Genomic DNA, 15,193 nt, shown 5'->3' on the forward strand with positions numbered 1-15,193 from the left:
TTTTTTTTTTTTTTTTTTTTTTTTTTTTTATACCGGTGATCGAACTCCGGTCCTTGTGCTTGTGAGGCAGGTGGTGGAACCACTGAGCTAAATCCCCGGCCCTATAACATAGTATTTGTATGTAACCTGAGCATATCCTCCTGTATACTTTATAAAATCATCTCTGAATTGCTTAAAATACTTTCTGCAGGGTAAACTGCAATGTAAATAAGTTGTACTGTATTGTTTAGGGAATAATGACAAGAAAATAGTCTGTCCATGTATGATACAGATGGAGTTTTTTTCTGAATTTTCTTGGATCTGCATGTAGAACCCATGGACTGTAGGCCAGCCTGGACTACATCGTGCATTCAAGGCCAACTTGAACTACATAGAGAGACCCTGTCTCAAAAAAGCAAAAAAATTGTCTTTATTAAACATTTTTAGACTGTCAATAATTGATTATGATTTGATTTGACATTTTATATTCAGTCCATTTGTATGATAAGAATAGACTTTTGAATACATAGTACAGTTTATTGGGACAAGGGAAAATAAATAAGAGTAATTGGTAGCTAGTTTGGTTTATAGTAGTATTTGAAGCACCCTGTTCTGTGTGACAATATTAAAGATAATCTGAACAAAGTATGCACCTGAAATTACAGGTATCGTCTGTTAAATTAGTACTGTGCAGCACCTTTATAACCATCCTTTAAATAGAGGTTATCAGGACAAAGTTAACAGTTGGAAGCATATGCCACCCTTAATACAGAAATTTTATTTTTTGTGTTTTTTTTTTTGTTTGTTTTTTGAGGCAGGGTCTGTCTTTGTAGTTCAGGCTGGCCCTGAACTCACTGTGTAGCCCAGGCTGGCCTTGAACTTGTGGAGACCCTCCCTCCTTAGTCTCCCAAGTGCTGGGATTACAAGTGTGCGCCATCACACCCAGCTCAATGTAGAAATTTTTTATGTGGTTTGGATATTATATCTTGATTTTTTTTTTGTCCGAGGAAGAAATTGTTTTACCTCTTCAAGTTCTGATTTAATGAAGACATTTATTAGGTCTGGATATTTAAACACTTCGTTGAGAATTTAAAATTTGTCTTTTAATTTGGACAAGTTGTCTGATTTTTAAAATAAAAAATAGCTTATGCAAAGTAGAAAATAATACATTTTAATTAGCAGAATGGATATTAGCCATATACATAAAATGACAAATTGTCTATGTATTATTCTGAGGTAAAAATAAATAAGATATCATTATCTTTTAAATTGTGTGGAGCTTCAGTATTACTTACTGATTAGTAAAATTAGGTGAGAGCCAAAAAGAAAATAATACTTTTTTTTTTCTAACATTTTCTTGTTGAGTGGTTATAATAGTGCACAGGTTCTTACTATTTATTGAATTCTCTTTTCTGTCATTCTAAAAAAGCAAATTTGCTCATATTTATGTTCCATTGTTAAGCCTTATTAAGTTTAAACTTTAAGGTGTATGTCTGTGAAGGTTCCCCCCCACCTTATTTTCTACATATAATACGCATTTGAGTGGGAAGGTGGGAAGAGGCCTAGTTCTTGCAAGTCTTGCTTCCATTATATTTGCAATTCTGAAGCCCATCTTTGAACAAAGATAATATTACAGGGTAATATTTTCAGAAGCACATTCTATTCTCTCTGTTCTATAGATATTTATTGACTGGAAAATATATTTGAAGGGGTTCTTACTGATTTTTTAAAACAGAGTCTTGCTCTGTAATTCACACTGGTCTTGAACTCACTATGTAGCCCATGCTGGCCTCAAATTTGTGGCAGTCCTCCTGCCTCAGCTTTCCAAGTGCTGGGATTATAGACTTGTGCCACCACACTCAGTTTAAACAAACAAACAATCAAACAAATTAATAAAATGCTTGAGACTGAACCCAGGGCCTCACACGTTAGACAAGTGCTGTACTACTGAGCTATACTCCCAGCCCTAAATTTGTTTTAATGCAATATTAATGGTGAATTTAGTGCATTTAAAATATATTAAATAATTTAGATGATAATTTAATTATTGTACTTATGGTCATTTGTAGGCGAAACCTAACCAAACTGTCCCTGATCTTCAGCCACATGCTGGCAGAGCTGAAAGGCATCTTTCCAAGTGGACTGTTTCAAGGAGACACATTTAGGATCACTAAAGCAGATGCTGCAGAATTTTGGAGAAAAGCTTTTGGAGAAAAGTGAGTCTCAAAGTGATAAATTTGAACTATGAAAAACTGAAGCTTATCTGAAGATTTTGTTTAGTGTTTTATTGATGAAATATTTAAAACAGAAAAACTTTGAAAAAAAACATTTATTCATTTCTTAGCTTTGGTAAATAATCAACATTCTTCTCCAATTATTTTTTTAAAGAAATAAAAGTTGTACAGATACAGTTGAAGCCCATGCATTTTGATTAAACATGCTTCCCTTTCTACATCCATTCTACTCTCAGTGGACATTGGCATTTCACGTTATTTGCTGTTGAAAACAGTGCTGTGATGAACAGTATCTTAGTTGTCTTCAGAAGTAAGGATTTCTCACTAGTTACATACTTAAGAGTAGAATTACTGAGTATTGCCTAATTGCTTTCCAAAGTGGTTGTACTGGTTTATATTCCAGTAAGTAGTAAGGAAGAATTTCAGGGCTGGAGGTGCAGCTCTGTGATAGAGGGCTTGTCTAGTATACACGAGGGCCTGGGTTCAATCGCCATCAACCACAAAAATAAATAAATAAAAATCATTTTATACTTAAGTTATAGACTAATTCATAATTTTGAAAGCCTGGTTGAGGGGTTGAGGCTGTAACTTGGTGGTAGAGTATATACTTAGGGTTATGCATTTAGCCCCCAGCACCCACTCTACCCCAAAGCCTAGTTGAAGATAGGAATGAATTTAGCTTTGTTCTTTTAACTCTGTAGCTACATTGGAAAATACTTCAAGACATAATTTGGTCTCATTTTCAGGCAGATGAATACATAAATTTTCTTAAGGCAGTGAAACTTTATTTATTTTAAAAATCTTGAGAAATATGAATTCCATATCTCTTCCTGACTCTTTCTGGGGTTTAATCAACCTTAGATTAAATAATTTCTTCTTTATCTTTTTCAAAACTCTATTCATTGAGTATTTTTGAGCCTATTTCCCCCTGTCTACCTTGATTGTGTAGGTTCCTCAAAGAACACAGAATGTTTTACATGCTTCTAAAAAGTTAGTTTAGGGCCAGGGATTTAGCTCAGTGGTTCTGCTTTCTTCCTCGCAAGCACAAGGACCCAAGTTTGATCCCTGGTACACACACAAAAAAAGAGTTAGTTTAAATACAGGCTTTTAGATAGTAAAGGTCTGGCTACAGTTTACATTTATTGTATTAAAAGGATAACCTCATCTCTCTTTGTATGCTTTTCTAATAGAATAAATGTCCATAGAAAGAAAAGATGATTAATTTGTGCCATTCTGCCAAAGGACAGTGGGAAAAGACTTGCTATTAATTTACTTGTTAGAAAGTCTAAAAAATATATCCCTGATTCCCTTCTGTCTATTTTCAGCATAAATATAACACAATTTCTTTACAAGAATTTATGACTGATATTGAGAACTTAATGTGATTGGCTGGTTCTGCCTCTCTCCCTCCCTCCATCCATCTACCCCTCCCTCTCTCCCTTCGTCCCTCAGACAGATCTTGCTATGTAGTCCAGGCTGACTTTGAGCTCACTATGTAGCCCAGGCTGGCCTGAAACTCACAGCAATCCTCCTGCCTCAGCCTCCCGAATGCTGGGATTACAGGTGTGCTTCACTACACCCGGCCTCTCATTTTTTGAGACAGGGTCATGCTAAGTTCCTAAATTGCCCACTTGGTCTTGAACTTCTGAACTCAGTCTCCTAGTGCTGGGATTGTAATTGTGAACCATCACACTCAGTTGGCTGCTTTCTTCTTAATGATAGCAGTGCCTGAAATTATCTCTATTATCTCAGTTTGTGCCTGTTTCACCCCACTGCAGGACGATAGTCCCTTGGAAGAGCTTTCGACAGGCCCTACATGAAGTGCATCCTATCAGTTCTGGGCTGGAGGCTATGGCTCTGAAATCTACCATTGATCTGACCTGTAATGATTATATTTCAGTTTTTGAATTTGACATCTTTACACGACTCTTTCAGGTAAGATATCAAATATGTTGGCCATCCTGGCTACTGTTTCTTTTCTGAAAGCTTTTTGAACAACCTAAAATTTGAGGCTTGTCTATTATAAAAGCATTTTAATAAATTTTAAAAAGTATTCACAAAAAGAAAACCTTAAAACTACTCTGTATTATATGCATGAAATAATTATACAGTCTTCTTATTGATTAGTCTTCTTGGCATTATTTTAATGGTTATAGAAGTACTAGAAAATGGAATATATGTTAAAAATTTTTTTTGGCAATAATTGGGATTGAATTTAGGCACACATGCTAGGCAAGCACTCTACTACTGAGCTACATCCCCAGGTACCTCACCCCCGACCTTTCACCTTTTTAAAGTTTTATTTTAAGATAATGTCTCTGAATTGTCCAGGCTGGCCTTGAACTTGTAGGTGCTGGTGGTGTGTGCCACCTGGCCCAGCTGATTATAATATGTTTTACCTGTTTTCTAATACTGGACTCTAGTATATAGTTCTGTTTTTTTCTTCTTGCTGTGAGATTCTTGACTGTTAATATAAAGACATGCTGGGCTGGGGATTTAGCTCAGCAGTTTGGTGGCCTGCCTCTCAAGCTCAAGGACCCGAGTTCAATCCCTGGTACCAAAAGAAAAAAAAAACAAAACAAAACATGTTGATGTTTCAAAAAGAATTCATTTCTTTCAGTGTTATCTCTGGTGGATATGTGCTAATTTACATAAATATTTATTTGGAATTCATTAATTTCACACATGGGCCCTATTCTGTTTTCTGATTTTTGTTTGTTATTGTTTTAACCTCACTACTGGTTAAAGCTACTTTACAATTTCTTGAGTACAATTTCTTTAATTTCATTTTGTTAAGTTTCTTCCTATTGTATATATCCTTTTTGTCTTTTCATCTTCCAAATATACTTACATTTTCCTAGAGTAACAATATAACTGAGAATTTGTGACAGTCAGTTAAGAATTTATCATGATAACTGAAGTTTTTCCTCTTGTCTTTTCTTTACTCTAAGTCTGGTTGTATGTCTTGGGCCAGATAGTCTGTGATTGATCTCTTGTTTCTTTAGCCTTGGTCCTCTTTGCTCAGGAATTGGAACAGCCTTGCTGTAACACATCCTGGTTACATGGCTTTTCTGACATATGATGAAGTGAAAGCTCGGCTCCAAAAATTCATTCACAAACCTGGCAGGTCAGTGCCATAAACCAAAGAGGTTTACTCTTTTTCTGATTTCTGCTGGATAGAAGATAAATGGCCTTGTATAGTTCCTCATTGGCCAGGATTCTTTAATAGGATTGATGTCTGTATAACAGAGGGATTGAGTTATTAAAATCCTATGATTTGCTAAATGATTTGAAAAAAGAATAGAGTTTAGGTGTTCTTTACTTCTGGTCTGGAGTCATTAAAGAAGTTACTCTTCTTTTTCCATGTTCCTTTTTTGGAGCTGGGAATTGAACCCAGAGCCTTAGACATGCTAAGGAAGAACTTTTCCATTAAGCTACCCTCCAGGCCCTGAAGAAGTTATCCTTAATGGCTCCTTTGATTTTTGTCTCTGTCTTACCTTCTGCCTTAATACCAGTACGTATATTAAAACCTTTGCTCATCTTTGTTCTCAGTTACATCTTCCGGCTGAGCTGTACTCGTCTGGGTCAGTGGGCTATTGGGTATGTTACTGCTGATGGGAACATTCTGCAGACAATCCCTCACAATAAACCTCTCTTCCAAGCACTGATTGATGGCTTCAGGGAAGGCTTGTGAGTACTCACTGTTACCATCTGCTACAGTCTAGGAATTTAAAGAGTCTGTAACATTGCATCATTAATAACTTTATTCCAAGTTTCTTATACAGATTAAGATTCAGAAACGTATTAACGTTATATTTATTTGACCTTCAGATTCTATAGGACTTTTGTATGCACGTATTTATTTATTTTTGAGATAGGGTCTTGCTATACACTTCAGGCTGCCCTTGAATTCGAAGTGATCCTCCTGCCTCAGCCTCCCAAGTGCTAGTATTACAAGTGTGCACCACAACCCCCGGCTACTTACAGGAATTCTGTAAATGAACTTTTTTTTTCTCTGCTGCTTTGGTTATTACCATGAATACATTTTATCTTTTTTCTAAATACTAACTTATTTTCAAGTCTATAAAAGAAGTATAATTATAGAATTAGCATGAAACTGCCAGCTATTTTACTAGCCAAAATTTAGATGTTCATAATGACAGTGGCCTCAGTGATTTTCATTTCCTTCACCCTGACTTCATTTTGTCAGCAGCTTTTCCTCAGGCTTTTGGCCTTTTTGTGTGTGTGTGCTGGAGATTGAACTTGGGACCTTGTGCTTGCGAGGCAGGTGGTGGCAACACTGAGCTAAATCCCTGGCCCTTGGCATTTTGTTGGGGGGGGGCAGTAACGGGATTGAACTCAGGGCCTTGCCACTGGCCTATTGGCTTTTGCATTGTATGCTAATATTTATGACTGAGTTCTTACTTATTACAGAATCTCTATTCCTTAGGGAATTAATCAATTGATCAAGTTATTATTAAGTACTAAAGATACTGTTGACCAGGTCTCAGAAAACTAGCATGTTTTAAAATGATAAGGAAAATCCATTTTCCCTTATGCAGCATCTTCTACAGTAGAATTGAAAGAAATACTGACCCAGATGTCAGAACATTTTGGTGCTAAAAACTCCCTGGTAGATGATCTCAGTGGTTTAATTTGCTTCTTGGTACATTACCACTAAGTGGGTATCTCTAGCAAATGCAGTTTAAATTAAAAATTTATGTCTGTGGTCATCTGTTGATTAAAATAGCTTTGGCAAATTATGGCCCATGGTCCAGATGTTTTGGTACAGCCTACAAGCTAAGATAATTATTTCTTTTTAAAATACTGTTTGAAAGTCAAAAAGACAAAGATATAAACTTATGTGACCTACAAAGCCTGATCTATTTAATATGGTCTTTTGTAGAAGGGGGTTTCCAGTCCCTCAGTTGGAAAATAAGGCTATCACACTGCACCCTGCAGAATATCTTCTTGGAAATGTGTGTTACTCATTTTTCTGAAGTTTTTCAGACTTAGCTTTATACTTACACAACATTGTCCTTTTAGAAGAGGAGAATTGCTGGATATCATCTGTCTGTATTAACAAGCACTGTAAATTGGCTTTAGTAAGACCTCATAGTTGGTTACTCATTTTATAGTTATTTATTTCCTGATGGACGAAATCAGAATCCTGATCTGACAGGCCTGTGTGAACCAACCCCCCAAGACCACATCAAAGTGACCCAGGTAAGTTTTGTTTTATATTATACCCATATCACTGGTTCCAAGCTTTTGGATGTACTTTATAGAATTGAAAGTATAATTTAAGTGATTAGAACACTTAATTTTAAACCATTGACTACATGAGTGAATTTGAATATGTGCAGTTTTTCTTTAAATTATGCAGCTTAAAATAGGACCAAAACTAAATGCTTTCTGGTTTAATGAGAGAACATTGACCACTCCTGTTGCATTTTTATTTAAGCAAAACTTGTATAAAAAGTAACAGCCTTCAATTTTCTTATAGTATTTACAGTTATAGCCATTCGTTCAACAGCCTTTTAATATATATATTTTTTTTGTCATCAAAGGAACAATACGAATTGTACTGTGAGATGGGATCCACATTCCAACTGTGTAAAATATGTGCTGAAAATGATAAGGATGTAAAGATTGAGCCCTGTGGACATCTCATGTGCACATCCTGTCTAACATCCTGGCAGGTATGAATCCAAGCCATACATTTTCTCAGCTGTGTTATCTCTGAAGAATTATTATATATCCTTTACAGATATAAAAGGTGGCCTGGTTTGTGAGGGAGGTTAAAATTTTTAATTTCTCTTTCTCTCTCTCTTTTTTTTTTTGACACTGGGAATTGAATCTATTACTTCCTACATTCTAAGCATGTGCTCTGCCACTGAGCTGGAAGCCTTTAATTTCATTTTTATCTCTAGGAAATGTACTTAATGTTTTAAGTACTTTCAGATGCATATGTTACTAATTTCTCCTTCCTCTGCAGGAATCAGAAGGTCAAGGATGTCCTTTCTGCCGATGTGAAATCAAAGGTACAGAGCCCATCGTGGTAGATCCATTTGACCCCCGAGGAAGTGGCAGCTTATTGAGGCAAGGAGCAGAGGGAGCTCCCTCACCAAATTATGATGATGACGATGATGAACGAGCTGATGATTCTCTCTTCATGATGAAGGAATTGGCTGGTGCCAAGGTAAGATCACAGTGTAGAATGGCAAAATCTATGATTAGTGTTCTAAACCCATGGAGCACTTAATGACATCCAGACTACAAATGCAATAATAATTTATTGATAAAGCATTTGCTGTAAGACAGATACTGCACTAAACACATTACTTATAATGCATATAATCTTTATCTTTACAACCCTTTGAGTAGGTACTATCATCATCATATTGTTGTTGTTGTTGTTATTATTATTTTGGTACTGAGAGTGAAGAGTGAACCAAGGGATGCTCTACTACTGAGCTACATCTCCAGCACTGCCCTCCCCACCTTAACATTTAAGACAGTGAACTTATCCAGGCTGGCCTCAAATTTGGGGTCCTCTTGCCTCAGCCTCCAGAGTAGTTGGGTTTGCAGATGTACACTGCTGCATCCAGCTTATCCTCATTTAACAAATGAAGAAACCAAGCCACAAACAGGCATAGTAATCTTTGCTGCTCTGGAGGATGAGACAGGAATGCAAGTTTAAGACCAGCCTGGGCAACTTCTTGAGACCCTATCTTAAAATAATTTTTTTTTTTTAAGGCTGGGGTTGTGCTTATTAGTAGAGTACTTGCCTAACATGCATGAAGTCCTGGGTTCAATTCCCAGTAACACAGGTGCATGCACATGTGTACACACACACAGAGAGAGGGAGGGAGGGAAGGAGAAAGAGAGGAGAAACTAAATAGTAAGAAAGACCTTATTAAAGATAGAAGAGGTGAAAGATGATAGCAAAAAAAGAATGTGACAAGATGCTGTTGTATCAAAGGGAGTTTTATCTCACTTTACTTCAGCTTTCATTATCATCTCTTCTCCCTGTTACAGGGTCATTGATCTGTGACATGGATCTGATTACCTCATTCCTTTGCTTCCCACATTATAATGACCTCATATTTATTTAGGTTGTTGTTGCTGCTGCTTTTTGTACCAGGGATTGAACTTGGGACCTTGTGCTTGCAAGGAAGGTGGTGGCACCACTGAGCGAAATCCCCAGCTTAACCTCATATTTCTTAACAAGTTAGATTTGTTCTTTCCAGGCACCTTGCCTGATAAGTTCCTTTGCATTTTATACTTTTTGATCCAGTAACTACTTAGAATTTCTCCTTATCTGGGAGTTTCTGTGTAATTTAGCTCAGTCTCACCTTTTCAGACTGCACCTAGTCTCCCCACTCACAGTTCACATGCATTGACACACATGTAGCCTAGGACTGTCTGAATGTTACTGGGACCCTATGAGCATGTCTGCCATAGAACCTAACACTCTTTAGGGCTTGGGATGTAACTTTGTGGTAGAGTCCTTACCTAATATACACAAGGCCCTGGATCCAGTCTCCAGTACTGCAGTAAGAATTTAGACCATAAAATATTTTCTTAAAAGTATTTCCCAGGTCTGAGGCTCCATGGTTCTGCTGCCTGCCTCGCAAGTGCAAGGGCCCAAGTTCGATCTCCAGTAAAAAAAAAAAAAAAAGAAAAAAAATTAAAAGTATTTCCCATTGTAAGATTTAGAAAAGCCATATCTTGTTTGTAACTAGCTACTCAAAGTTGAACACATAATAAAGTTACTTTCAGTGTTTATCAGTGAAACACTTCCAAGCAGAATTTGATAAATTTATCAGTGCTAGATTAGTAAGGAGTAGTTGAGGAAAGCTGGACCGCTTGAATGGTACATTCTTGGCCTGGGTGTGTTGAGAATAAGGTCTTGTAACCCAGGCTGGTTTCAAACCTGGGATCGCCTTGCCTTAGCCTCCCTAGCTGTGGGATTTCAGGCGTGTGCCATGAGCCTGGCTTGTTCTTGGTATTTTGAAGATGACAAGAGTTAGTCTTGGCCCCTCATAACAGGTTCAGCAACAGCATTTTAAGAAATTCGTTTTTTTCCTAAAGCATTTTCATATTTTATATAATTACTATCTGCTCATTCATTAAAAGTTCATTGGCAACTCCTAAAATATTAGGGAAGATGAATAGTAAGCTAAATAGAGGTAATCATACATGTGTGTCTTTGAAATTCAAATGTCCTTTTTTTCTTTATGAAATTTTATAGACGGGTAACACTCATGGAGAAGTATGCTCTCAGTGTTGATGTGGGCATATGTTAGTTTCATCATTATGGGGTAGAGTTTAACATCTCAAACTGTGTGATGTTTATTTTGAATTAGCAAATCCATTTCTAGGAATTTATCCTAAAATATATACAAATGTATGAGGGTATAAATATAGTTATTCTTACATCATTATTTGTAATTTTAAAAATGAGGAAAAGCCCACATGTCCAGTAAAAAATCGTTACAGCCATGTGTTGGTGTTCTATTGCTTCCATAACAAATCCCCATAAAAGTAGCAGCTTTATACAGCACATATTATTATTTGATGGTTCTACAGGCCAGTTAAAAATCCAGAACATGTCTCACTAGGCTAAAAATCCACGTTTTAGCTGTCCTGCATTCTTCAGTTCCTGGGTATGTCCGGTTCCTCACTCATTTGGGTTTGGTAGGATGTAGTTCTTTGCAATTGTAGATTAAAAACCCAGCTTCTTGCTGGTTTTCAGCTGGTGACTCCTCAGCCTTATTATTTGGCTTTTGGTCTCTTCCTCTTTTTTCAGTCTTATTTGTTTGAGGTTCTCTGCTTTAAAGGCTTCTATGATTAGATTGTCTCACCTGTGTCATCTGGGATAATTCTCCCATCTTGAGATGCAGATCCTTAATTTTGCCAAATAAGGGTTATATATATATTCAAGGTTCTAGGGACTAGGGTGTGCACATTTTTGGGGGACCACTATTCTGCCTGCCACATTAGATGTTCTTCAGAATGAGTTAAGTTTAGATTTACTTAATGGGAAAACTGGTTAATGTGTATCAAAGTTAAAAGTCAACCACGTAGTTGGGTGTGTTGGCACAGATCTGTAATCTTAGCACTTTCTGGAGGCCAAGGCAGGAGGATAGCAAGTTCCAGACCAGCCTGGGTAATTTAGCAACTTAATGCGACTTTATCTCAATATAAAAAAGAGTTGGAGATGTATGAAGCTCAGTGGGAGGCCCTAGATTTAGTACCCACAGTGCCCCCGCCATGCTATAACATGACCTCATTTCTGTTAAAAAAAAATTGCTTATAATTGCATGCCTATAATCCCAGCTGCCTTGGGGTGGAGTCAGAAGGATCACAAGTTCAAGGCCAACCTGGGCAATTTAGGTAGTCTTTGTCTAAAATGAAAGAGGTGGGAATATAGCTAGCCTGCTGGTAGAGCATCCCTGGGTTTGATTGCTGTGGATGACTGTGTTACTTTTCTCATGTTGCTGGGAGAGAATACCCAATACCCCAAGTTAAAAGGGAAGGGCTTTATTTGGCTTATAGTTCATAGAAGCTTTAGTGCATAATCAGCCAACTCCAAAGCAGGGAGACAGGCATGGCAGAACAGAACCAACAGGACTGCACACAAGGCAGCAAAGGTAACAAGGGAGTTTAACAGCATCTTTCTGTCCCTTTTATCTTATTCAGGATTAGGGCAGTGCCAAACTAATCATGTGTAGTGGTTTACTAATTATTCACCCTTAAGCCTAGCATCACACATTCCAGATTTAACTACCTCTGAAAAAGAAAGTCCCACTTCATCTGCATGAGGTTTTAGGGGGACATCTAAACATAAACCATAAAAATGACTAAACACTAAATTATATTTCTGAAGACAGAAGTGCAGAAATTCAGTTTTGTATAATACAGCTGTAGAGTTTTCTACAGTTAAATGTTACTTTTGCAAGGCAGTTTATTGCTTAGCTAAATAGCTCAGTGTGGAGTGCTGAGTGGTACCATAAGTCTCAGTCAAGGATCTCAAGGGAATGCGAATAAAGATGCAAGAGAGACACTTCAACAGAGGGGAGATAATGAACATTGTTCAAAATTGTTGGATTATAAGGTGGATCTGGTGGTGCGCACCTGTAGTCTCAGTACTTGGAGGCTAAGGCCGGAGGATTGCTCCTAGTTCAAGGCCAATGTTGGTTGTATGAGTTCAGGGTCAACCTAAACTACGTAGTGAGACCCTGTCTCCAAAAGGAAAAAAAAAATCATTGGGTCATATACTTTTTTTGTTTGTTTGTTTTTTGAGACAGGGTTTCACTATGTAGTTGAGACTGACCTGAAACTCACTATGTAACCCAGACTCGTCTCAAACTCACTGCGATCCTCCTGCCTCAGTCTCCTGAGTGCTGGGATTACAGGGGTGCGCCACTATACCCAGCTTCATACTCTCTTAGTAGTATAAGCATTTTTTTGTTTTCTGTGCATTAATTTTATTGATACATTTTAGAAATATATAACAATCCTATTCATCATAGGGAATTTGTACATTATATATATTTTTTTGAGCGGGGGTACCGGGGATCACACTCAGGACCTTGCATTTGTGAAGCAGGTGGTAGAACCACTGAGCTAAATCCCTGTCCCTTGTATATAGTATATCTTAATTCTTTTTTTACCCACCCACTTCCGTCTCTTCAACTCCCCTTCCCCTCCATATTTACAAAAGCTTTGTTTCCATTTTTTTTCCTTCTGTGCTTTTTTTTTTTTTTCTGTTCCCTTCTTTCTTTCTCCTTCTCACCTCCTTTGTTCCCCTTGCAGTATAGGTATTTAGAGGAAAATGAACACTATCCCCCTAGCTGTATAGAAACTCACATACAGGACGCTGTGTTTCTCTATTTATCATTAGTTGATTATTCTGTAATTTATTTAGACTCTCCTTAAAGAACATACTATTTCTAGGTGTATGCTTATTAGCACATTTTGCAAGTTTGTCTTTAGGGTAAACTTCAACAGTACAGCTTCCAGAGAAGAGTGTATTTAGAACTGGGGCTGTAGTTCAGCGCTGGAGCACTTGCCTAGCATAATTGAGACCTTGGGTTCAGTTCCCAGTACTGTGCAAAAGAAAAAGAAAGAAAGAAAAGAAAAAAAGAATATGTGTATTTAAAAACCCTAGTAAAGAAGAGATAAAATTAAGAAAGAGACATATGGGAACTTCACAGAGACAGTGGTATTTCATTCTTAACTAGATAGTAGATATATGGGTATGTGTTTTATTATTCTTTGTGTATATGCTTTGTATGAATAAAATGTTTGAGTAAAAATAATTAATGTTTTGGATAGCTATGAAAATTTGTCCTGACTTTTTTGTCATAAAATCACTCCAGAAGGCATATGAAAACAAGAGTGCCTATTTCTTCTTATATTGGTAGCTGTTGTTATTTATCTTATTTTGATTTTTTATAGTTAATTATTGATTAATGAATCTAGTTTTTTAAAAAATCTACATGATAAATGCACATGGATTTTTAAATTTTATTTTATTTGCGGGGGTACTGGGGATGCAAGGACCTTGCAAGGCAGATGCAGTGCCACTGAGCTAAATCCCTGGCTTGCACATAGATTTTTAAAAATGTGTAACAGAATTGCTAGAAGGCTTATAGAAACAGATTCTTTGCCTTTACCCATGCTCAGTCCCTTCTGTACACCTCCATTCAGATTTTTCAGTTCCTGCTTCTACATTTTTAAATTTTGTACCTATAACTTTTTCTTGGTTAATTATTTGTTCATCTCATACAGTGTAGAGGAATAGATTTATATTTCATATCTTCTCCCTCCTTTCTACTCTATAGCTTTCTATTATGAACTTATTTTTTGTCTAAATTAATATTCAGTGCCTGAAATGATTTTGCTCCTTACTGTGCCAACTAATATGCTATAATGTAATTACTTTATGACTTAGATAACTTTTTGCTTTTTCTGAGACAGTTTTTATTTCCCAGGTTTTCAGTCTGTACCTTTCACTGGCAAGTTGTGCCATTTCGCAGTAGACTCATGTGTGTAGTAAACTTTACTTTTGTTTTGTTTTGTTTTTTGGTACCTGGGATTGAACTTGGGACCTTGAGGTAGGCTGCGGAACCACTGAGCTAAGTCATCAGCCCACAGTAAGCTTTATTAATTCACTATATTAGTATAATAGGTAGTGTGTAGTAAGGTACAGCTTCTGATCCATAGGGGTGGCAGGATCCCCCTCCTGTTGGAACTCGTTATTTTCTGCATGTGCTGTGTTCTGTTCCCTGAGTTGGCCCTTTCATCTCTGTGGACATCATTGCTTTCTTCTGTTATGGTGCCTGTTTCTTGCTACTATGCTTTGTTTTATTTAGTTAGTGGCATTTTTATTAATTAAAAAACTTTTCATTATCATCTGAGACACAAAGGAAACCAGTACCAAAACTGGGTTACAATAAGCACAGGTTCTGGGCTGATTTTTGGGTTTTTTTGTTGGTTTGTGTTTTGTTTTTTGAGACAGGGTCTCACTAAGTAGTTGAGACTGACCTGGAACTCACTCTGTAGCCCAGGTTGGTCTCGAACTCACAGCGATCCTCCTGCCTCAGCCTCCCGAATGCTGGGATTACAGGTGAGTGCCACCACGCCTGGCTCTGGGTTGATTAATTCTCTCTCTCATTCACCTAGTCAGTTATTTCTACTCTGGATTGGCAAAGTCCTGGGCAAGGTTTGGAGGATCAGATAGATGACACAGGCTGGTTCTCTGTGGAGTTCACTGTCCAGTGTGGGGAACACACACAGTTTATCACAGAATGGGGAGAGCTACCAGGGGGAAGCACAAAGAGGGCAATGTTATTTCCTTGTTTGAATAGAGTCTGCAAAACAGATTTCTGTGAAAAGGTGAGCAGTAAACCTTTTGGGATCTTTGATAACTTCAAATGCCTTTATTCTTTTTTTTTTTTTTTTTTTTT

The 15,193-nt window shown here is 37.2% G+C and overlaps 1 protein-coding gene across 1 annotated transcript in view; it reads left to right on the forward strand.

The window, feature by feature from the left end:
• The window catches only part of Cbl (Cbl proto-oncogene), a 64,735-nt gene that overhangs the window by 32,064 nt on the left and 17,478 nt on the right, over positions 1 to 15,193 (forward strand). The window contains exons 4-10 of the mRNA XM_010629469.3: positions 2,049 to 2,195; positions 3,992 to 4,148; positions 5,219 to 5,340; positions 5,766 to 5,903; positions 7,352 to 7,439; positions 7,784 to 7,915; positions 8,212 to 8,415. Coding sequence (XP_010627771.1) covers positions 2,049 to 2,195; positions 3,992 to 4,148; positions 5,219 to 5,340; positions 5,766 to 5,903; positions 7,352 to 7,439; positions 7,784 to 7,915; positions 8,212 to 8,415 — 988 coding nt within the window. The remainder of the gene's footprint in view (positions 1 to 2,048; positions 2,196 to 3,991; positions 4,149 to 5,218; positions 5,341 to 5,765; positions 5,904 to 7,351; positions 7,440 to 7,783; positions 7,916 to 8,211; positions 8,416 to 15,193) is intronic.

The sequence above is a fragment of the Fukomys damarensis genome, unplaced genomic scaffold (genome assembly GCF_012274545.1).
Source record: "Fukomys damarensis isolate Sample0158 unplaced genomic scaffold, DMR_v1.0_HiC HiC_scaffold_16, whole genome shotgun sequence".
Lineage (NCBI taxonomy): Eukaryota > Metazoa > Chordata > Mammalia > Rodentia > Bathyergidae > Fukomys > Fukomys damarensis.